Raw genomic sequence first — 21,762 nt, 5'->3', positions numbered from 1 at the left:
TAGGCCCACATGGCCCATCACGGCTGTGACGCTGGCAGGCTTCCAGTACACATGACAGACTTCACTGGTCCATCAAGACAGCGGCACAGTCAGAAGCGCATGGGCTCGCATTCAGTCTCTGGGACTCCCCAGGCATGCTCTGCAATGTTCCTTCTTACACGTGCATTGTAGTTTCCTCTTCCATGATGAAGACACTGCTAATGCCCATTGACAAGGTATGTGCAAGTTTAAGTTGGTAACACCAAGGGGACAGTGCTGTGGCATGGTGGGTAAAGCTACCACCTGTGGTGCTGACATGCAATACAGACACCAGTTCAAGCCCTGGTTGCTCCTCTTCCAATCCGGCTCACTGCTATGGCCTGAGAAAGCACTGGAAGATGGCCCAAGTGCTTGAGCCCCTGCACCCACGTGGGCGACTCGGAAGACACTCCGACTCCTGGCTTCGGATCAGCCCAGCTCCAGCCATTGTGGCCATCTGGGGAGTGAACCAGCGGATGGAAGACCTCTCTCTTTGTTTCTCCCTCTCTCTGTCTGTAGCTCGACTTCTCAGATAAATAAATAAAATCTTGAAAAAAAATTAGGTAATGCTTAGGAGGAAGTCTGTGCTCAGCCCGTCAGGGAGCAGGAGGTTGCTAAGTGTAGGGAAGGCAAGGCCCCGAGACCTGGTGAGGAGCCCTTCCCAACAGCCTTCCAGGTGGCAACTCTTAGTGGACTGAAGCGACGCCAGCCTCCCTTCCCAGCTGTCTCCCACTGTGGCCTCGGGAGGTCTCTGCCAGCCCCTGCTGAGTGTCAGGTGCGTGACCTCCTTGCCTTTTGCTTCTGCACATGAGTGAGGAAGGAGGGGAGGGAGCTCCTGAACACACAGCGCCAGGCTGGCACACGCTGGAAGTCAGGGCGTTCAACAGGTGTCCCCTCCTTTTAGGTTCGTCATTACTGCTTTTCCCAGTGTTTCACAGAGCAAATTCACCTTTCAGAGTCCTGTCCCTGAGGCCTTCTGGGGACACAGTACCCTCTGGAGAGGCCAGTTGGCAGCCTCCCGTATGGTGGAATGATGTGTCTGTCCAGCAGGTCCCAGCATCTGTCTTATTGAGTCCACCTCCTCCTGGCTTTTTCTGTCTCCTGGATTCTCCTCCAAGTTGCTGCATTTGCAGTTAATGGGCCTCTATCCTCCCACCGGTGACCCAGGCCTGAGACCCAAGCTTCTCCTAGAGTCTTTTCTTTTCTGCTTCTCCCAAATCCAGCTTGTTACCTCTGTGTCCAGTCTGTACTTCTCTTTCCATTGATCATCTCAGTCAGAACTGCCTCTGCCATTCACCTGCCTTCTCCTTTCTCCCAGGTGGGCTGGGGTCTTGCTCCTCCCAGAAAGCACCTGCTGAAAGCATGTCGGGTTAGGGAGCCACCTGCTTAGAACCCCCTAGACTCTGTCCCTGCACGAGGCCCAGAAAGATTGGCTTACCTGTCACTCAGGCAATGTGGCTGTTGTGGGGAAGAAGCCCCAGGCTGAGCCTAACTGCCTGAACTGGGGTCACGCAGATACCACCTGCCAACTGCCACGGTTGTCAGCAAACCTGCACTTCACTCACTTGCTCAGGGCTCCTCCTCATGCGTTTTAGAGAAGGGAAGCTTTCAAAGTGTGGGTGGACCACCTAGTGCCCATCTCCCCTCTCTTCTTAAAGAGGAGGAAAGATTCGACGGAGGAAGGAATTTAAAACCCAGAAAGAATATATTGCAAAGAATGCATTTGCCACCAGCCAAGGAGATTTAGGAATGGAAAATTCAACTTGTTTTTGCTTGAGAAAAATAATGTTTAGCTTGATTTCTAAGATGGTTTAGGGGAAAAACATGTCCTGTTTGGACTAATTCCACTTCCCCATGTTGAAATGAGTAATGCGATTTGTAGGGCCCACGATGACTCCCTGAGCAATCAGGGCAGTAAGCATCTTCCCAGGGTACATTGTCAGGAGCTGAATGAAGAGCGCTTCACTCATCTGTAGGATGTGATGAGTGAAATTTGTTCCTCCCCATGCCAGAGCCGTTCGTTGGTCTAGTTCCATTTCATGAAATGAACTCCAGGCTGATCAGACACATCAGGTGCAGAGGGCTCATTCAGTTGCAGTGACCCCAGAAAAGAAGCCCAATCCCAATTTACCTAAGCAAAAAAGACACTTAATGGTTATTAGAACTGATGAGTCCAGAGCAGGGCAGGCTTCACGTGCAGGTGCGCGGGATGCCGTCACTCATCTCTTGGCTCTGTCTCCTTCTGCACCTGTTCCCCATGCATGGACTTCATTCACCAGCTGTGGCAGTGTGGCTTCAGCAGCACCAGGCCTCCATCCCTCCAGGCTCCATCGTATCCCCAGTTGCTCATCCACACGTCCCAGTGGGCACTCTGAACCCACCAGATCCTTGTAGCCAAGGGGAAGAAATTGTGCAGATCACCAGTCCCAGGTCATAGACTCGTTGTGGGGTAACATTGCCTAGAAATCACTTAGACTGGTTCTGGGGGAAGAGGGCTCACAGACGACAATCGGGGTTGTATGGCTAGGAAGGGGAAAGATGCTGACCTGAAGATGCAGCAAATGTCTGTACACTTGAGTTCTCTGTCTTTGCAGTCAGTTGCTCTGTTCCTTCCAAATGCTCAAGTCACCTTTCTCCTCTCCCTCCGTGTCAGTAATGCTGTTCCAGAGTTTTTAGAAGACCAGGCAAAATGCTTGGCACTTGTTGGGTGCCATTGACTCCTGTGGAAACCCAATGAAGTTCTTGTAGACATGAGTAGCTGAGGTTTGAACCTCAGCCCTGCTCTCACTCTCAGGTGCAACCCTGGGTGAGTCACCTTGCCCCTAGGAACCTTGGCACCCTTGACTGTCAAGTAAGAGCGATGGTGTCTTTTTTTTTTTTTTTTTGACAGGCAGAGTGGATAGTGAGAGAGAGAGACAGAGAGAAAGGTCTTCCTTTTTGCCATTGGTTCACCCTCCAATGGCTGCTGCGGCCGGCGCATCTCGCTGATCCAAAGCCAGGAGCCAGATGCTTCTCCTGGTCTCCCATGCAGGTGCAGGGCCCAAGGACTTGGGCCATCCTCCACTGCCTTCCCGGGCCATAGCAGAGAGCTGGCCTGGAAGAGGGGCAACTGGGACAGAATCCGGCGCCCCAACCGGGACTAGAACCCGGTGTGCTGGCGCCGCAAGGCGGAGGATTAGCCTGTTAAGCCACGGCGCCGGCCCGATGATGTCTTCTAAGGAGGACTCAGGAGGTGGGTGCATTCATCCATGACCCCATTTGTCAGATGAGGAAAGTGAGGCCACTGTGTAACTGGCCCACAACCCTATAGCCAGTGGGTAGCTGAACCCACTGGTAGTTGGAGCTCAGGCTGTCATACATATCTGAAGCCATGTGCTTTTTCATTTTACAGCATCACTCTTTCATCAGCCATCCTCTGGCATGCTGTCTGTCATGCAGAACCACCCCTGCAGATGACAGCATCTGGGGTCATTGCACAAGCACCTTATGACATGTCTTCTGCGTGTTAGCTAGATCCCAAGAAGTCATGTGGAGAACAGTCATCTGCTAGGGTGACCTGGGCAGGCTGAGGGTGGAGGACTGATTTTGATTCTCTGTGGAGCTGGGCAGGGGTCTTCTCCTAGACTGGGGTCCAAGAGTTGTGTCTGCAGAGAGGCATTGGTGTCGGACATGCCGGGAAGGGTGAGGGCCTGGAGAGTCGCCACCTGGGGCATTTGGGTAAAGCTCAGGGAGCTGAGCGGGTGTTCCTTGAAAGGAGTTTGGCCTGTGGGTTAATTTTCATGAAACTGTTGACCGTTGCTAATACTGGTGTGCATTGCCCTTATTTTCAGTGTGGAATAACTTACTGGCTATTCGGTGGTGCTATCAGGAATCTTGGGAGCCCCGGACATGTTACTAAGTGGTTTCAGCCACTCCAGGTATGGCGTGTACCTTAATAGATGCCTTCTACAAATAGCCTTAGAAATCCGTAATACTTAGATGGGTTAGTGTTTGAAAAAGAAAGAAAGCTTAACAAAATTAGTGAGAATTTCTAGGCTGTCCCTTTTGTGTCTGTCTTATTGTTAACCTCACCTTAGGTGTTGTCAGACTGAATTTGCATAATTATTTCCACCTCACCTCTTGTACTCCCACCCACATTCTCAGTAGTCTGAGCAAGATCAGGCAGCCCCATGTTTTCCACCCCTGGTGAGAGTGTTATGGCAGGTAACATCACCATGGGGGTGGTCGTGTGTGTGTGTGTGTGTGTGTGTGAAGGGTCATCCGATGGGCAGGAAGACAAGGACTGGAGAGTGCCCAGGGCCTCCTTTATAACAAGCCTCTTGGGTGCTAACCAGCCAGTGAGAACTACCTTAAGCCCTTCCAAGGGCAGTGCCTCCAGTGACCCAGCCACCTCCCACTGAACCCCTCAGGTCACCCCCTGGGGGACAAACCACTTCCAAACCTCAGTAGCCTCCTCTGACTGGTGAATCCTCTTCTGCCATCTGGTAACCCCAGGAACAGAAATATACTGGGATGTTTGCGATGACGGAGAGGGGCCATGGCAGCAACGTGAGAGGGATCCAGACTGAAGCCACCTTTGACCTCTCTGCACAGGTGAGGTGTCACCATTGCAGTCCCTGCAGGAGACCCCCCTTGCGGGGTCCACCTTTGCCCCTGCGGTGCGATTCAGAACACACGTCTAAGTGTGCAGGTGAGGTGGACGCGTGCCCAGCCTTCAGGTTCTGTCGCCAGCCAACACTTCCACCGAGCCTGCAATGTGCTGAGGGCACTCCGCACAGCTCACATGCCCTTGTCAATTTACTCCCTTGTGACAGCTCAGTGAGGACGGTGCTGAAGCTGTTTGCTGTCCCTTCCAAGAGTCACTGGGACAGGTCTGGAAGAGGTGCTTTTGTTGGCACACTCCTTTGCAGGAGGGCCCTCTCCATGCCGGGACTTCCTTATCAGCAGCCGAGTCCTGCGTGCTGGTGCAGCCATTCTCTTGGTCTCCACGGGAGGCTGGTTCCAGGACGCCCTGCAGTTACCCAAATCCGTGGATGTGCAAGTCCCTTGTATAATATGGTGTAATATTTGCATAGAATCTACACAATCCTCCCATGCACTGGAAATTCCTGCCTGTGTTACTTATAATAGCCAGCACAATGTAAACACTATGTGTCTGTTAGTTACACTGTGTTCTTTAGGGAATATTGACCAGAACAAAAAGCTTGTAATGCTCACTACGGTGGCTACTTTTCCTAATCCTCTTGATTCACTGTTGTTCCATGGGACGAGCTGGTGCAGAGTGCAGACTGTATGTGCAGCTGTTCTGAGCTGGGACCTGCGCTGACATCTTACATAACAGCCAAACCACAGCTTCTCAGATCAGCCTTACCTTGTCTACCTCTCCCACACGGGGTGAACTCTGATCTCCTTTCTTCCCATCCCTTTCTCTTCCTTCCCTTCCCTTTCCCCGCTTCTCTTTGTTATTCTTTCTTTCCCTTTCCTTCTTATCAATTAAAGATGTGTTCATCAAGGCCCTCCCTATTGACTTCTCTCTCCAGAGTGGGTGCCCACCTGCACCGTGAACACTCAGCTCTGTCACACCCCATCTCGAACACCTACGCCCCCTGAATAGACAGAGCAGCTGTTTAAGTACTTTCCTCTCCTTACAGTTTCCCGTTGTTGGGCATTCCCAAGAATAGCAAACGGAGAAGTAGATCTTGAAGTTCTTTCTAGAATGAGCCTTCATGTGTGAGCATGAGTGTAGGTGTGGGCTGGGTGTTAGACTGTGTGGGCACTCGATCTGTTCTCCACTTTCTCTGAGCTTGGCTTTTCTTTATTTTTGAGAGAGAAAGAGGGAGGGAGGGAGGGAGAGAGAGAGAGGGAGAGGGAGAGAAAGCGTCCATCTGCCGATTCACTCTGTAAATGCCCACAATGGCTGGGACTGGTTGGGTCCAAAGCTGGGAGCCAGGCGTTCAATCTGGGTGTCCCATATGGATGGCAGGGACCCTAGTGCTAGAGCCATCACCACTGCCTCCCAGGGTCTCCAGCAGCAGGAAGCTGGAGTCAGGAGTCAGGTGGGTATTGAACCCGGGCACTTTGATGTGGGATGCAGGTGTCTTTTTTTTTAAATGACCAATCAATTTTTTTAACTTTATTTTTTTAGGATTTATTTATTTGAGAGGTACAGTTACAGAGAGAGGGAGAGACAGAGAGAAAGCTCTTCCAACCACTTATTCACTCCCCAAATGGCCGCAAAGGCCTGAGCTGGACAGATCCTAAGCCAGCTGCCAGGAGCTTCTTCTGGGTCTCCCGCATGGGTTCAGGGGCCCAAGCACTTGGGCCATCTTCCACTGCTTTTCCAGGCCATTAACAGGGAGCTGGATGGGAAGTGGAGCAGCCAGGCCTGGAATTGGCTCCCATAGGGGATGCTGGCACTGCAGGTGGAGGCTTAGCCTACTAGGCCACAGCGCCGTCCCCACAGGTGTCTTAACCACTGGGTCAAGCACTTGCCCATGCACTTGTTTTAGAGTCTGGATTTTTGTTTGAAGGTTTTCCTGGCCCTGAATGCTGGTTGGAGGTCAGAATCTACAATGACAAAGGGCTGTTTGACAAGATGTCTTGCAGCTCCTCCTGTCCTGGTTTTGCTTGTCTACTGTAGCCCTGGTGTCTCAGGTCGCAGTGAGGACAAGTCAACGCGGCCATTACTGAGCTCTTACTGCACTCCTGCCCTGTGTCAGATGCCCTGTGCGTGGGTGCAGTGTTCGCTCCCAGCCACAGTCTCATAAACACGTTAAGTGGCCCCTCTTAAAGGAGCCCTGTGTGCAGGGACTAAGCACTCTCAAATCGCACTGAGTCAGACATGCTGTGATCGGTTTTAAAGATGGGGAAGCCGAGGCTTACAGGGACTAAGGCACTGGCTACCGTGATGCTGTTCATAGCCGAGTCCTGCATTCCGGGGGTGGGGTCGCCCCCAAAGCATCCTGCCAGTGACGGTGATGGGTTTTGGCTCACCAACTTTTCATCTCCCCAAGCCATGGCATTGAAGTCACCTTGCTGTCATTCATGGAGTAGAAAAAAAAAACACCCATTATTCTTATTTGTTTATTTCTTCTTACAATATTTTTTCTTCCACAAAAACAATTTCCTGTGTTGGTCCCATTTTCCCCAAACAGCATAAATGATTTAGCTGCCTGGTGGGCCCCAGCAGCTGCCACGTTCTGACAGGGGAGTTGCAGAGTTGGAATTGTAATGATGAGGAGACCCTGGTGAGCGACGTCTTCCTGGGGGAGGGGCGAGGTGGGGAGAGGCCACGCGCTCATCACAGACGCACGCTGCCGAGAACTGACAGCCGGGAATGGGTTTCTCCCTCCGTTGGTTTCTATATTTTCCCCTTCATTTCCTTTTCAAAACGTGAGAGCTGATCAAATGAGCATTCTCTCCCTTAAGGACTATTTAAATCTCTTATACTTTTTGGTTATTCATTCCTGCAGGTTGGTGGTTTTATTTTTATTTGGAGGAGGGAGGGGAATTGCATAGGGGTAGGAACAGTGAAGAATTGAGGGAGACGGTTTTCTTTTTGCACTGTATGCGGGCTAGCAAAGGTACCTGTGGCTGTGAGCTCTCTGGTCCAGGCCGTTGTTTTCAGTTCTTACCACACAGATCGTTTTGTCATCATGCGTGACACGTAATCATGGCAGTAACCGGTGCACACGGAGTGCGGTGTTTAGATCCAGCTCTGACCGCAGGGCTTTGGCTGATGCAAACTTTCCCAAGCAAGCCTCTTGCCAAGAGTGGCACAACTTCTTCCCTGGAGCATCGGCTGGTGACGGGGGCTGGTGGCCTCCTGCTCTCTTCCCTGTCCCACGGGAACTTCTCTCCCAGGCCACCGTTTCCTCTGCTGTTTCCTCTCCTTCCCCTAAAGGGTGAGCTTCACTTACCCAAGGCCATTTTGCTGTTTTTCTCCCCGCACTGCACCCAGGCTCAAGTCACTCATCTCCTTGAGAAGTCCGAGCTGGCCTGATAAGACAAGTGTGGCCTCCAGAGAATTCTCTAAAAAGAGTCAGCTTATCCATTTATGTTTCTGAGAAGCACTTTCCCCATGCAAACATGTGTCAGGGAATGTTGTTTTAGGCTTTGAGACTGTATTTCTTGGCCCAAGGAGAAGTGCAGTCTATATCCTTTGTAATCTGAAATGCAAGCTGATCTTTGCGTGATCAATAGCTTGTTGGTTTAGTTCAGCCATGCCTTCAATGTTGTCAACTCCAGTTAAAAGTGCAGCTCAGCGCTCTGCCGTTTGCCTTGGGCCCCCTGCTCTGTCCCATGTGCCCTGTACTCAGAGCGGGTAGTACTGTCAGTGCCCCCCTGGGTAAAACGCTGGAGGGTGACCAGGTATTGTGCAAGATGGCGGACAGCCTGGGAAGGAAGGGTGGTGTTTCCAAAGTAACCCTTGCATCTGCTTCCAGAGAGCAGAAAAAACGTGACCACGCTTGAGCAGAGACTGAAAATCATAATCAACAAGCAAACAACAAAAAAAAAGCTCTGTGTTTTCTTTCTGCTTCTTGGAGACCAGGGTTAATTTCATGGAGACACAATGCATGGCACATTCAACAGGTCTTTCCTTATAAGATAGAGACTCATCTCCAAGTGCTTCTGTCTTAAAGGTTTGGATACAGCAACTTTCAGTTATTGTATTTGTTGGTTAGGAAAATGGGGAGCCCACAATCTAAGGGCTTAAGGGAGTGATTTCTTCCTAATAAAAAAATCAAAGCTGGACTCATGTTCTAAGCAACGGTGGAAGTAGGTCTTAGATTGCCTACTTGTGTTGCTCCAGGCAGAGAGTTCTGCCCTTTCATTGCTTGGTTACTGTTTAAATAGGCACCCACATCACAGGGGCAGGGATGTGCAGGGCCACCAGCGATTTGTGTGGAAGGGGCGAAGGGAAAGCACACAGATGTGGACTCTGGAATGAACCACGGGGGGCCCAGGGCACTGATGGTGTCTCCTTTGTCGGGAGCCTCCCAGGTTGGGGATTTGGGGTGAGGGGTGTGAGGATGGCTGGGTTTACCCCAGCCAGGCCGGTGGTGGATTATTTAAAAGTGAGAGTAGAGTAGTCCAGAGAGAGAAGTTGACAAATGAAGAAAGAGCTGGAGAGTCTAACCACATGGCACACAGCAGTCAGATGTTATAAAGAAGAGAGGGGAAGAATGGACGGGTGTTTTAAAATAGATTTATTTATTTATTTGGAAGAGTTACAGAGAGAGAGAAGGAGAGAGAGAGGAGAGAAGAGAGAGGAGAGAGAGAGAGAGAGAGAGAGAGAGAGAGAATTATTCATCTTCCGGTTTATCCCCTAAATGGCTACAACAGCTAAGGCTGGGGGCCAGGCTGAAGCCATGAGCCAGGAGCTTCTTCCAGGTCTCCCATGTGGATGGCAGGAGCCCAAATACTTGGACCATCTTCCACTGCTTTCCCAGGCCATTAGCAGGGAGCTGGATGGGAAGTGGAGCAGCCGGGACTGGAACCGGCTCCCATAGGGGATGCTGGCACTGCAGGCAGTGGCTTAACCCACTGGGCCACAACACTGGCTCCTGAACAAACAAAAAATAAACATCTTTGTTTGTTTGTTTAATTTATTGGAGAGGCAGGCACACATACACATGGATGGGGAGAGAGAGAGAGAGAGGCATTCCCATCTGCTGGTTCATTCCCCAATGCCTGCAGTGGCTGGGACTGGGCTGGGTAGAAGCTGGGAGCCAAGAATTCAATTCAGGTTTCCCACATGGGTGGCAAGAACTCAGTTACTTGAACCATCACTGCTGCCTCTGAGGATCTACATTACCAGGAAGCTGTGTCGAAGCCAGGCATCGGACCCAGGTACTCTGATATAGGACACAGGTATCTTAATTGTTAGGCTGAACGCCTAACCCCAAACACCTTTTACAGACTGGAAATTGGCAACTTACTTTTCTGGTTGGATTACTCACTGGAAAGTCACTTTCTAGTAATTTCCAAAACTGATGTGCTGTGAGATATGTGAGTTGAGGTGACAGCACAGTGCTGTGAAGGCATGGGGTTGAGCTGGCCTGCGTTGCTCTTGCCTATGGAGTCACTGGCCAGCGGTGGTGGCGCCATGCACCCTGCGGATCTGTCTTCCCAGTACTCAGTGCATTGGGCCAAGCAGCTGAGATGAGCCACACAGAAGGGAACACTGTCGCTCTGCTGTTCTGTGTAGGAGTTTGTCATTGACACGCCCTGTGAAGACGCCCAGAAGATGTACATCGGCAACGCCATGCACGGGAATTATGCAGCCGTCTTTGCCCAGCTCATCATTCATGGAAAATCCCAAGGTTCGTCACCCATGCAGAGAACTGGAATAACGCTCTCTCTCTCTCTCTCTCTCTTTTTTTTTTTTTTGACAGGTAGAGTTACAGACAGTGAGAGAGAGAGAGAGAGAGAAAGGTCTTCCTTCCACTGGTTCACTCCCCAAATGGCCGCTACAGCCGGTGCGCTGCGCCAATCCAAAGCCAGGAGCCAGGTGCTTCCTCCTGGTCTTCCATGCAGGTGCAGGGCCCAAGCACTTGGGCCATCCTCCATTGCCCTCCCGGGCCACATTAGAGAGCTGGACTGGAAGAGGAGCAGCCGGGACTAGAACCCGGTGCCCATATGGGATGCCAGCGCTGCAGGCAGAGGATTAACCTAATAAGCCATGGCGCCGGCCCTGGAATAACTCTCTTTATTAGTGTTATTCACTGGATAGTTTTTGCTGAAAACCCCTTATTATCTCATAAAAATTCAGTACAAACCTTATCTTCTAAGAAGACAGGGTGATGAAGTTTATCATTGCATTATAGCATCATACTTGGTCGTGTGCAGTGCTCATTCACAGACCTGAATGAATTTGGGGATCAAAATAATTTTATGCCATCCCAGGAAGTGAATACAGCTTTATTCGTATTTTTGGAAAGGAGAGTTTAATAATATCTCTGTGCCTGCCATAGGGCCCCACTGTTTCATCGTTCCCATCCGGGATGAAAACGGGAGCTTGTACCCCGGGGTGACAGCTATCGACATGCTGTACAAAGAAGGTGAGTCCCCAGGTGACCCCACTCCTGCCCTCGTTCCTTCCAGCCAGACACTCCCCAACCCCCACAGGAGACTCTAACCTGACTTATCCCACCCAAACACTGAAGGCAGAGAAAACAGCCCCCAGAGAAGACACTGCTTTGGAAGCCTAATTAAGAGTCTTTTATGCACCTACAGAGAAATAGAATGGAAAGATATGCTTATTTGAATGCAAATATTTTGAAGGGATCTTCAAAAACTTAATGGAAATGTGTATTTTGAAAAATCAGATTTTTTTATATTGAACTAAGCTTGTTCATTCATTCCATTTCCCCAGACTTTTTTTTTTAAGATTTATTTATTTGTTTGAAAGTCAGAGTTACACACAGAGAGAAGGAGAGGCAGAGAGAGAGAGAGAGAGAGAGAGAGGTTTTCCATCTTCTCCCCAGTGGCCGCAATGGCTGGAGCTCAGCTGATCCAAAGCCAAGAGCTTCTTCTAGGTCTCCCACGTGGTTGCAGGAGCCTAAGGACTTGGGCCATTTTCTACTGCTTTCCCAGGCCATAGCAGAGAGCTGGATCGGAAATGGAGCATCTGGGACTTGAACCAGTGCCCATATGGGATACTGGCATTGCAGTTGGCGGCTTTACCCGCTACACCACAGCGCCGACCCCTTCCCCAGACTTTTGGAGTGATCTAGAACTGGCAGAGTACCATTCATCATGTCCTAGGCATGGGGCAGTTTTGCCTGGGATGCTGCTCTGAATTCTCTCCGTTTCTTATGCTTGTGGGCACTTAGGGAGCTGCAGCTCTCATGCCCCAGAGTCCCCCATGGGTGTCTATGCTGCTGAGGTCCTGCTGCCCCCTGAGGATTGACCCTGTGCATCTGTGTGCTAGGGCTGCCCTGCCACAAACTGCACAGTGTCTACCACAGAAACGTGTGGTCTCACCGTCCTGGAAGCTGGAGCCTGGCATCCAAGTGTTAGCAGGTTTTTGTTCCTTCTCAGAACAATCAAGGAGGGCTCTGGTCCAGGACTCCACGGTCCCTGGTGTTATCCTTGCATGCATGTCCGTCTCCAGTTCCCCCCTCGGGTAGAGATACCAGCCTTTTAGAAGAAGGGCCGTCCTAATGGCCTCATTTTAACTTGGTTATCGCTGAGAAAATCTCCAAGTAAGATCACAGCCACAGTTCATATAATTTTTAATTTTGTTGTTTTTTTTGGTGAGTGGGAGGAATGCAGTTTAACCCATGAGACCAGGCGGTGACTGCAGCCTCCCCTGGTTGTCCTTGGCCAAGGTCAAGCCAAGCCAAAGAAGGTCATCTGGAAGAGCAGGAAAGAAAGAGGGAAGACAGATGAGGGAGGAGAGGGAAGAAGAGCATCCTGGGAGGGGCTGGTCTCACCCCTCCCGGGTGTTCCCCCACCATTGTCGCAGCCATAGGGACACCCTGCAGGGTGGCACTGCCCCTAGGCTTGCAGGGGTTCTCAGCGTCTCTCCCAGGGGTGGCTGAGGCCCTCTGTCTGGCTCTGGCCCCTTCCTTGAAAGGCTGAGGGCAGAGGGGAAGGCTGTGCTCTTGCGATCTCCTGCCAGGCACTGGAAACCCTGGCAGCAACAGAAGAGCCTGCTTTGCTTTCCTCGTCGGCTCCTAAGTGCAAGTGTGTCCTTGTCATGGGCACGTGTTCTAAATAAAGGCATTTCCCGAAGAAAGACTTGGCCCAGGGGACACCTCCCTGAGCTCTCCGACTCTGACAGGTGTCTTCAGCAAATGGCTCGGGCAGATGTCCCCTGGCCCGCCCCGGTGCCCTTGCGGCTGCTGTCGCCGCCTGTGGGCATCTGGCTTCAGCAGCTCAGCTGTGTGCCGAGGAGGACGCGCTGGGAGGGGGAGGCCCTCGGGGGCTGGCCTTCCTGCCTTCTCTGTCTATAGCTTTCTTTGCTGAGAGGTGCACAGAAAGCTCTTGCTTTAATTCTTTTAAATTTTAAGTTGACATTTAACTGTGCACGACTGGGGTACAGTGTGAAATCACGAGACACGTATATGAGGGGGTCTTCAAAAAGTTCACGGAAATGCATTTTCTGAGAAAACTAGCCATACCTGTCCACATTTATTTCACATAAAAAAATCCATTTTTCCACAAACTTTTCAAAGTCCCCCTTGTTTCATGTGTGATCTGATGAGAGTAACTGACATATCCGTCACTCTCCCTTTGCTTTTCTAAAAAAAATTATCTATTTTATTTATTCAAAAGTCAGAGAAAGAAAGTGATCTCCCACCTACTGGTTCACTGCCCAAGTCCCTACAGCAGTTGTGGCTGGGCTATGCTGAAACTGGGAGCTGGGAACTCCGTCCAGGTCTCCCCCTGGGTGACACAGATGCAACTTCCTGAGCCGTCACCTGCTGCCTCCCACGGTGAGCGTTAGCAGGAAGCTGGAATCGGGAGCAGAGCCGGGACTCAAACTGAGAAAGTCCAGCATCGGCTCCCGGCGTCCAGGCGGCGTCTTAGCCACCAGGGCAAGCACCTGCCCTTGCTTTCCTTTCTTGATCGCAGCCCTGCTGGGGAGGTAGGTGTGCTCCACTGAGCCCTGCGGCCCTCTGCGGCTGTGCAGGAGGAAGTCTGCTCTCCTCCCTTCTCTTGGTGCAGGAGTGAGCTACACCGGCCAAAGGCTCAGACGCAGCTCACCAGGGAGACAGTGTCCCTCCTCACCTTCCCAAACACAAAAGCACCAACAACTCTGGGAGGAAAACAAAGGGCTTTGCGTGTTGGGGGAGGCAGCAGGGACAGTATTGCTGCTGCTGCAGGGGTGCCTCTGAGCTGTATTTTGTTTCTGTTCTCCCTAGGTTTGCACGGTGTGGATAATGGTATTTTGATATTTGACAAGGTTCGGATACCCAGGGAGAACCTGCTGGATAAGTGAGTAGTTTTCCTCTTAACTCAGGCTGTGCCCACTACCTCCTTGCTCTTCCAAGCTGGGCACGACTCTTTAGTCTCCCAGGTTGCACACCCCTAACCATCCCTGCAAGGCTACTGACAACTCTTTGGAAAAGGGAGATGAGCCAATGGAGAAAAATTAGAATGATCTAACGTGCCAACATGCTGCTGTCCAGACCTGGTGATTGTTGCCTGTCAGTAAGGGGTCTTCAGAAAGCTCATGGGAAAGGTATATTTTTTAAAGAAAGCTTTTATTTAATGAATACAAATTTTATAGGTATAAATTTAGGAATATAGTGGTTCTTCCCCCCATACCCACCCCCACTCCCATCCCACCTTCTACTCCCTCTCCCATCCCATTCTTCATTATGATTCATTTTTAATTATCTTTATATACAGAAGATCAACTCTATACTAAGTAAAGATTTCCACAGTTTGCAGCCACACAGACACACAAAGTATAAAGTACTGTTTGAAGACTAGTTTTAGCATTAATTCTCATAGTACAACACATTAAGGACAGAGGTCCTACATGGGGAGCAAGGGCACAGTGACTCCTGTTGTTGATTTAACAATTGACACTCTTATTTATGATGTCAGTAATCACCCGAGGCTCTGGTCATGAGCTGCCAAGGCTATGGAAGCCTTCTGAGTCCACAAACTCCATCAGTATTTAGACAGGGCCAAAAGCAAAGTGGAAGTCTCTCCTCCCTTCAGAGAAAAGTACATCCTTCTTTGATGGCCCCTTCTAGGGAAAGGTGTATTATGAAGAAAAAATTATGCATAGGTTTCACAGCTTTCTTGCATCAGAGAAGTTTATCTTTGAGCTCTGCTTTCCCATGAACTTCCTGCAGTGCCCTCCGGTGCCTTTCCAGGCTTCTCCGTGCGGACGCATCTGCAGATTTCCAGGTTTACCACATACATTCTTTGTGGCCTGTCATTTCCATGCAATGCTGCATAGCAAATGTTTTAGGTAATAGTAAGCACACGTGCATTATTATTTTTAATAGATTTATGTATTTATTTGAAAGACGAGTCACAGAGAGAGAGAGAGAGAGAGAGAGAGAGAGAGATCTTTCATCGCTGGTTTACTCCCCAGATGACTGCAACAGTTGGGACTGGGTTAGGCTAAAGCCAGGAGCCTTGACCTCCACCCTGATCTGCCATGTGGGTAGCACAGACCCAAGTACTTCAGCCGTCTTCCAGGGCTTTCCCAGCCACATTAGCTGGGAGCTGGGTCAGAAGTGGAGCAGCCAGAATTGGAACCGGCACTTATGTGGGATGCTGGCATCACAGGCAGCCGCTCAACCCGCTGTGCCTCCAAGCCGGCCCTGAAATATCACTTTTAACAGCACCATTCACAGAGGGTTAAATACATGGTCTGGAAGTCGTGTCACCGGTCCTTTACTGTCGGACCTTTGGGGTCTGCTTCTCTGATATAAACTGGTCAGCGCCTTCGCCTCCTTTGTGGGTGGCAGTGGGCACCCCCTGGCAGCGTGACGGGCTGTGATGAGCGCTGGGTCTGGGTGAGTAAGTTCCAGCCGCTCCCAGGGAGGCCAGGTTGGGTTCCGTGGTGAGGCGGACGTTGCACCGTCAGGTGCGATCTGGGGCTGGAGCTGAGGGCTGATGGTGCTCTTTGCAGAGGCTAAGGAGCACCATTACTTTCACTTTCTCAGCCGTGTTTCATGTATCCAGTAAATATCAGGAGCCACAGTCACGCTGACACTGGACAAAGCCAGGGGTCAGGCTGGGTATCACCAGCCGTCCCCGCGCCTTCCGACGGATTTCCCTGGACTCTCTGCTCCTCTGGGTGGCCTGCAAGTTTTGCCAGCAGATGCATGTGAGAGTGGATGCCCAAAGTCTAAGAAAAATGTCTGGGAAACAGACTTAGCCTGGACCAAACTCTGTTGGTGAAATCCTCACTGTCCCCGCCGTGAGACAAAATGGAAGCTGTAAAAACTTCCTTGCAGTTGTCCTGTGGGCGCTGAAGCCGTCTTCAGGAGCCACCAGAGCCCAAGCAGGTCGGAGGACACTGTCCCCACCCCCCAGAGGTGTCTCTGCATTTCCCAGTCACTCACCGGCCTCACCCATCTCTGGGCGCTGGGGCATGGGAAGGAAAGCCACGGGGTAGGGGAGGGGAGGGCTGGTGTAGGCTACCACGTGATGAGATCTAAGCAGCCCCACCAGACAGAAATTGAGAAACAGAGTCTGAAAATCATATGGAAATGGAAGAGACCCAGAGCAGCTAAAAAAATCCTTTTAAAGATTATTTATTTGAAAGTCAGAGTTACAGAGAGAGGAAGAGAGGTGTCTTCCATCAGTTGCTTTATTCTACAAGTGGCCACAAATACCAGGGCAGGGACTGGCCAAAGCCAGAGGCTAGGAGCTTTTTTCAGGCCTCCCACTTGAGTGCAGGAGCACAAGGACCTGGGCCATCTTCCACTGCTTTCCTAGGCACACTAGCAGGAAGCTGGGTAGGAAGAAGAGCAGCTGAGACTTGAACCGGTGCCTGTATGAGATGCCAGTGTCACAGGCAGTAGCTTAAACCAGTACACCACAATGCTGCTTGCCACCCCTCTTCAAAAATATTTTTTTAAAGAACATTTTATTTCTTTATTTGAGAGGCAGAGTTACAGAGAGAGGGAGAGGCAGAGAGAAAGGTCTTCCATTCCTTGGTTTACTCCCCAGATGGCTGCAACAGTAGGTGTTGGATTGATCCAAAGCCAGGGGGAGCTTCTCCTGGTCTCCCATGCAGGTGCAGGGACCCAAGCACTTGGGCCGTCTTCCACTACTTTCTCAGGCCACCAGCAAGAAGCTCAATCGGAAGTAGAGCACCCAGGACATGAACTGGTACCCATATGGGATACCAGCGCTGCATGTGGAGGCTTAACGCGCTAGGCCACAGTGCCAGCCCCTGAAAACACATTTCAAAGCTACAGCAATCAAGGCAGTGTGGCATTTACGTATGGCTGGGTATAAGCATGATGGGATAGAATGGATAGTCTAGCAAGACATCTGCATGAATGTGGTAAAGCAGTATCCTTGCTGTCCTCGTACCCCTCTCCTGCCGAGCTGCAGGCTGCTGGCGGACCAAAGCCTGGTGTTGCCTCCCACGAGTGGAGCCTTTCTCAGCAGGTCCTGGGGGAGGACCTCCCCCTCCCTCCTTAATCTACTCTCTGGCTCATGGAGGCTCTGGGGTGGGGGTGTGTGCACGTGGGGGACATCCTTGTTTCTTGCTAACCCCACCTCTTTCCCATGTCACCCGTCCCCTCACCACAGGTTTGGCTCCGTGACACCAGATGGGCAGTACCATTCACCTATTAAGAACATGAGTGCCAGATTCAACGCCATGCTGGCGGCACTGACTCCCTCCAGATTAGCAGTGACTTTCCAAGCCATGGGCGCCATGAAGGTAGTTGACCGTCTTAATTGGCCTCCTGGGGGTGGAGAACAGCTGTGATAGTTGGTGTGATGTGGCCAGGGTTCCCAAGGTGACACTGCAGGGTGCCAGTTGACCACACGCAGGGAATACATTCTGCCCCCTTAAGATGGCATCCTGCCCATCTGCACCCCAGATGTGTGCTGCTCACCGTGGGGGCCACGGGGAGCGTGGGCCTTGTGGCCACGGAGCTGTGGGCTGTGACCAGGGAGGACGGTTGGTTCAGGACAAGCATGTCTGGTGGGGTGGCTGAGGGCTGACTCACGCGTAAGGCCGTGGCTGGGTTCATCAATGGGCGCTGAGCCTCTCGGGGCTATCTGGGATGGGACAGTCATGGTCACAGGCTGGAGTCCACGAGGCCAGTCCTCCAGAAGCCATCTCTGCCTCCCTCTCCCATATTGTGGTTTGGAAAAGAGCAGCTGGGAGAAGCTCTGTGGCCTCCCTCCTCCTCCTCCCCCACTGTTGTCTTCTCTGGGCCTTTGCTGTCTCTTGGCATGAGGGGAGAGCCAGCTCTAAGGCCCAGTGCACCTGCGGAAGCTGGAAGAAAAGCCGAGGCTCCCCAGGAGTGTATATTGCCTGGCTTGAGTCCAGGTTCCCATCAAGAGGAAGAGGTTTCATTCACCTGACTCCACGCCTGATGTCAGCTGCAGCGGCCTCAATAGCACGCAAGTCCTTCTCCCCTCCCTCCCACTGGGTCTGCTGCACAGCCAGCCAGCCCTGGCCCCAGCTGCCCCCGGCCATGCTCTTCCCGCTGGTGGGTGCTGCCGAGACCCTGGCCGTGACCATGGCTGGGTTCCTGCACTTTGGCCGGGCCCTTTCCACAGGGTGAGGTGGGTGTTTGGTTCTGTGGTCCCTGGTCAGGAGTGGCTCAGCTGGACCCTGAGCTGGACGAGCTGAGGAAGGGAGAGAGAGAGCCCAGGAAAGCCTCGTGATGGAGTTGCTAACGCCGGTGCTGGTGCAGGGAGAGCCGGCTCTTCCAGCGGGTGAGAAAATGCCTTGCCCCTGTCTCCAGGCCCCCAGAAGGTGGCATGGGGAGAGAAGCAGATGGACTCAGAATCGTAGTGAAGAGGAGATGCGGTTAGCAGAGGCCGCGGTGGCTGTGCCTGCAAATATCCCCTCTAATTGCAGCAGCCTTGCCGCAGACCCGCATGAGGGTCCCTCTGAGGACAGCACTGGGCGCAGGCCTGTGGTCTTGAGGGTCCGCTGGGACCCTGTGCCCTTGCCAGTTTCCAAGAGGGTTAAGGTGTATGGGGACATCTATGCCACCAGCAATCCCGAGTTCACTGAGGCCCATGGTGGAGTCGTGCCAGGCCAGGCGTGGGGCAGTGCCGATGAGGCAGGCAGGGGGGTTCCTGGAGAGACTCTGTCGTCTACCCAGTGCTGGAGCGGGGTGGGGGCAGTGGGTGGAGAGCCTGGGGGTCTCATTCTGCTGGACGCTGTCCAAGGCCCAGCTCTGCTGAGCCCCGAGGGTCTTAGATTGGTTCCTTGTTGGTGTCTGATGTGCACACTTTGGTCCTGGCACTGTAGGGCCACGACCACAATCATGGGTTCCGACATTGGAGAACCCTGGACTCACATCTCATCCTAACCGTGACCAGCAATAACCTGCTCTAAGCCTCAGTTTCTTCATCTGTAAGATGGGCCTTAGGGTGCTGATGAGGCATAAGTGAGGCCTGTGTGCGGCCCTGGTGCAGAGATTCCCTTAGCTCAGCTGTGACGGGAGTGATGGCTGCTGATGCGGTTACTGGGAAGACAGGGGTTGCCTGCAGGAAAGGGGCCGGTGGGCTTTCCCCTGAACACACGCCTGGCTCCTGCCCTCCAGGCAGCAAGGGCCTGCAGTGTTCACAGAGGCGCATAGTGTCCCGTGGATTTCTGGGTGTCTGGAGCAAACCACAGCGCCTGGCATCGGCATCGGCATTGGCCCTGCCCACCTGTTGCCTGGCGAAGGGGAGACCCGGCACAGAGCCTGGCAGGGCCCAGACCCTGCTTGGTCCACACGTGGCCGATGCCCCCCTGCTGGCCGGTGGGCCGGGCCGCTTTGATCTTACCGTGTGTGTGTCCTGCGCGGATGATCTCACCGGCTTCTGTTTGCCTCTGTCTTGCACACATCACGTATGTTTTCCTGATGGAGACCTGAGACCGTCCTGCTGGTGCTGTGCTGGCTGGTGGGTGGAGAGATGGTCGCTCCCTCCCATGTACATTCCTGCGGTATTAGAGAACTGTCACCGCCGCTCTCCCCGCCCCCGCCTCGCCCCGGGTGACATTTGCTCAAGGCTGAGCATGCCTGGTGCTTTTAAACTTTGCCCAGACATCTGCTTTTTCACGATTATCTTTCATTTCGGTGGCATTCTACAGATTTTCTCCCCAAGGCTGGCCTTGCTAGCTGTCCTCTACTGTTGTGTCCAAAATGCCATTTCAAATTAAACTGTTCGCAGGGACACAGGGGAAGGAAACCCCTTGGTGGGAGTGGGAGGGCGGCTTGTGAGGATTCTGAGGCCCACGTGGGGAGGCCTCTTCCCCAAAAGGAAGGGGTCTGGGGACACCGCTGTGGGTGTGCAGGGAGTGGGAGAGGCCAAGGAAGTACAGCCCATCCAATGGGATTCATTTTGCATGGAGTAAGACAAAGTGGTCACCATCCCCAAAAGCAGCTGCCAAAGGTTTGAAATTCGGAGTGGTCCAGGAGTTGGGCTCCCCCGCTAGCAGCTCTTGGGTGGAGCTGGGGCTTCGCGTCTCCAGTAAGGACCTGGGTGCTGCTGGTGCCACAGTTGGGGATCTGCACTGTATGGGACACACAGATACAGTTCTAAGTCCTTAGCACTGTCCCAGCCATCTCGTCACCCTCGTGGCCTTCCAGACTCCCCAGGAAGTACCAGAGCCCAAGTTCTGTCTCCAGGGCCCTGTTGGGACCCCTCAGCCTGTGCACTTCTCCTCCTTGGCCCTGTGCCCTGCTGGCCTCACCTCGGTGGCTCCCCTGTGCTGTGTATGGGAGACTCATGCATGCTGTTGGGCTTTCTGGGATACTCAGCTGCCCTTGCTCAGGGCTGATTTCCACGTGCACACCCCAGAGCCCCTGCAGCTGTCCATCTCCCAGGAAGACCACAGCCTGTATGTGGGCCCTGGGTCACCCATTCTCAGGACACTGAGCCCAGCTTGCAGAGTGTATTGTGGTTCTGACCCACTGATGGTTGTCAGAGTCCCACAAGGGGTTAGGGCTTCACAAATGAGTTTGGGAGATCACAAGTCAGGTCATAACACACGGCCACCTCCCATGTCACTGACTTGGAGACGGGGTGTGGAAAGAGGTCATTAAGTGAGGTTGCGGGGGACAGCCCTAATTCCTTAAGACTAGTGTTTGTAGAAGAGGGAGAGACCAGAGCTGGCTGTGTGTCTGCACTCACACAGAGGGCAGGTCTGCTAAGGACAGTCAGAGGGTGGCCAGGTCTGTAATCCAGGGAGAGAGGCATCGCCAGAGACTAACTCCTCTGGCCTTTTGGTCTTGGACTTCCAGCCTCCAGAATTGTTAAGAAAATACATTTCTTTGTTTAAAATCACCCAACTTGTTATGGCTGCCTGAGCAACAAGTCCCTGACAGCAGGTCTTGGGCTGGTCAGTGAGTAATGGGGGGCAGGGAGGGTCTCCCCACTGAGTATCCATCCGGGCTGTGGCTGGTGGGAGCCTGGCTCTTGCTCCTCATCTCATCCCAGTGCCAAGCACCAAGCCACGCAAAGAGAGGCTGCCCAACAGAAGGGCATGCTGGCACACGTGGAAACAGCTGGGGGACTGTGCTTCTTCCCGATGCACAGTCGGGAGCATGGAGCCTGGAGCCAGCCTCTCTGGGTTTGCATCCTGCCTCTGCATGACCTCAGCAGGTGGCTAAACCTCTCCAGCCACTACGAATAGAGCCAGTGTGCTGCTGTGAGGCTGGGTGAGCTGATGCTCATGTAGGGCTTATACCAATGCCCATGTGTACCCAGTCATCCATGTACACACGCTGTTATTCCAGGACGTGGAAGCTTGCATGGTCAAGCTCAGGTGCACTGATGATTGTAAGTACCTCTGAGGTTGTGAGGCTGACAGCTGGGGTTTACAGCATCTGCTCACCCCCGGTGGCTGCTCAAAGCTGAGGCGGAGCAATGTGAGGCTGACTCTGGCTGTTGGAAAGCAGCTGTGGTCGAGCAGGGTTGGGTGTGGGGTGGAAGCTTGGGCCCCGTGCCACCCACTTGTCCTCCTGGGGTGCAGAGCAGGACATGTGGTCTCGAGAGAAGAGTCGGGACAGAATGACTCTCTTCAAGTCCCAAGGGCCTGCAGGATGTAAGATGGGCAGCTCTTGGGTTTCCAGA

The 21,762-nt window shown here is 52.5% G+C and overlaps 1 protein-coding gene across 1 annotated transcript in view; it reads left to right on the top strand.

Moving 5' to 3' along the window:
• Positions 1-21,762, top strand: part of ACOXL (acyl-CoA oxidase like) — a 347,688-nt gene that overhangs the window by 20,545 nt on the left and 305,381 nt on the right. The window contains exons 3-8 of the mRNA XM_062208877.1: positions 3,849-3,935; positions 4,513-4,611; positions 10,229-10,343; positions 10,995-11,081; positions 13,893-13,965; positions 17,263-17,395. Of these exons, the coding sequence (XP_062064861.1) occupies positions 3,849-3,935; positions 4,513-4,611; positions 10,229-10,343; positions 10,995-11,081; positions 13,893-13,965; positions 17,263-17,395 (594 nt within the window). The remainder of the gene's footprint in view (positions 1-3,848; positions 3,936-4,512; positions 4,612-10,228; positions 10,344-10,994; positions 11,082-13,892; positions 13,966-17,262; positions 17,396-21,762) is intronic.

This window comes from Lepus europaeus, chromosome 13, assembly GCF_033115175.1.
Source record: "Lepus europaeus isolate LE1 chromosome 13, mLepTim1.pri, whole genome shotgun sequence".
Classification (NCBI taxonomy): domain Eukaryota; kingdom Metazoa; phylum Chordata; class Mammalia; order Lagomorpha; family Leporidae; genus Lepus; species Lepus europaeus.
This window is presented reverse-complemented; position numbering and strand designations above follow the sequence as displayed.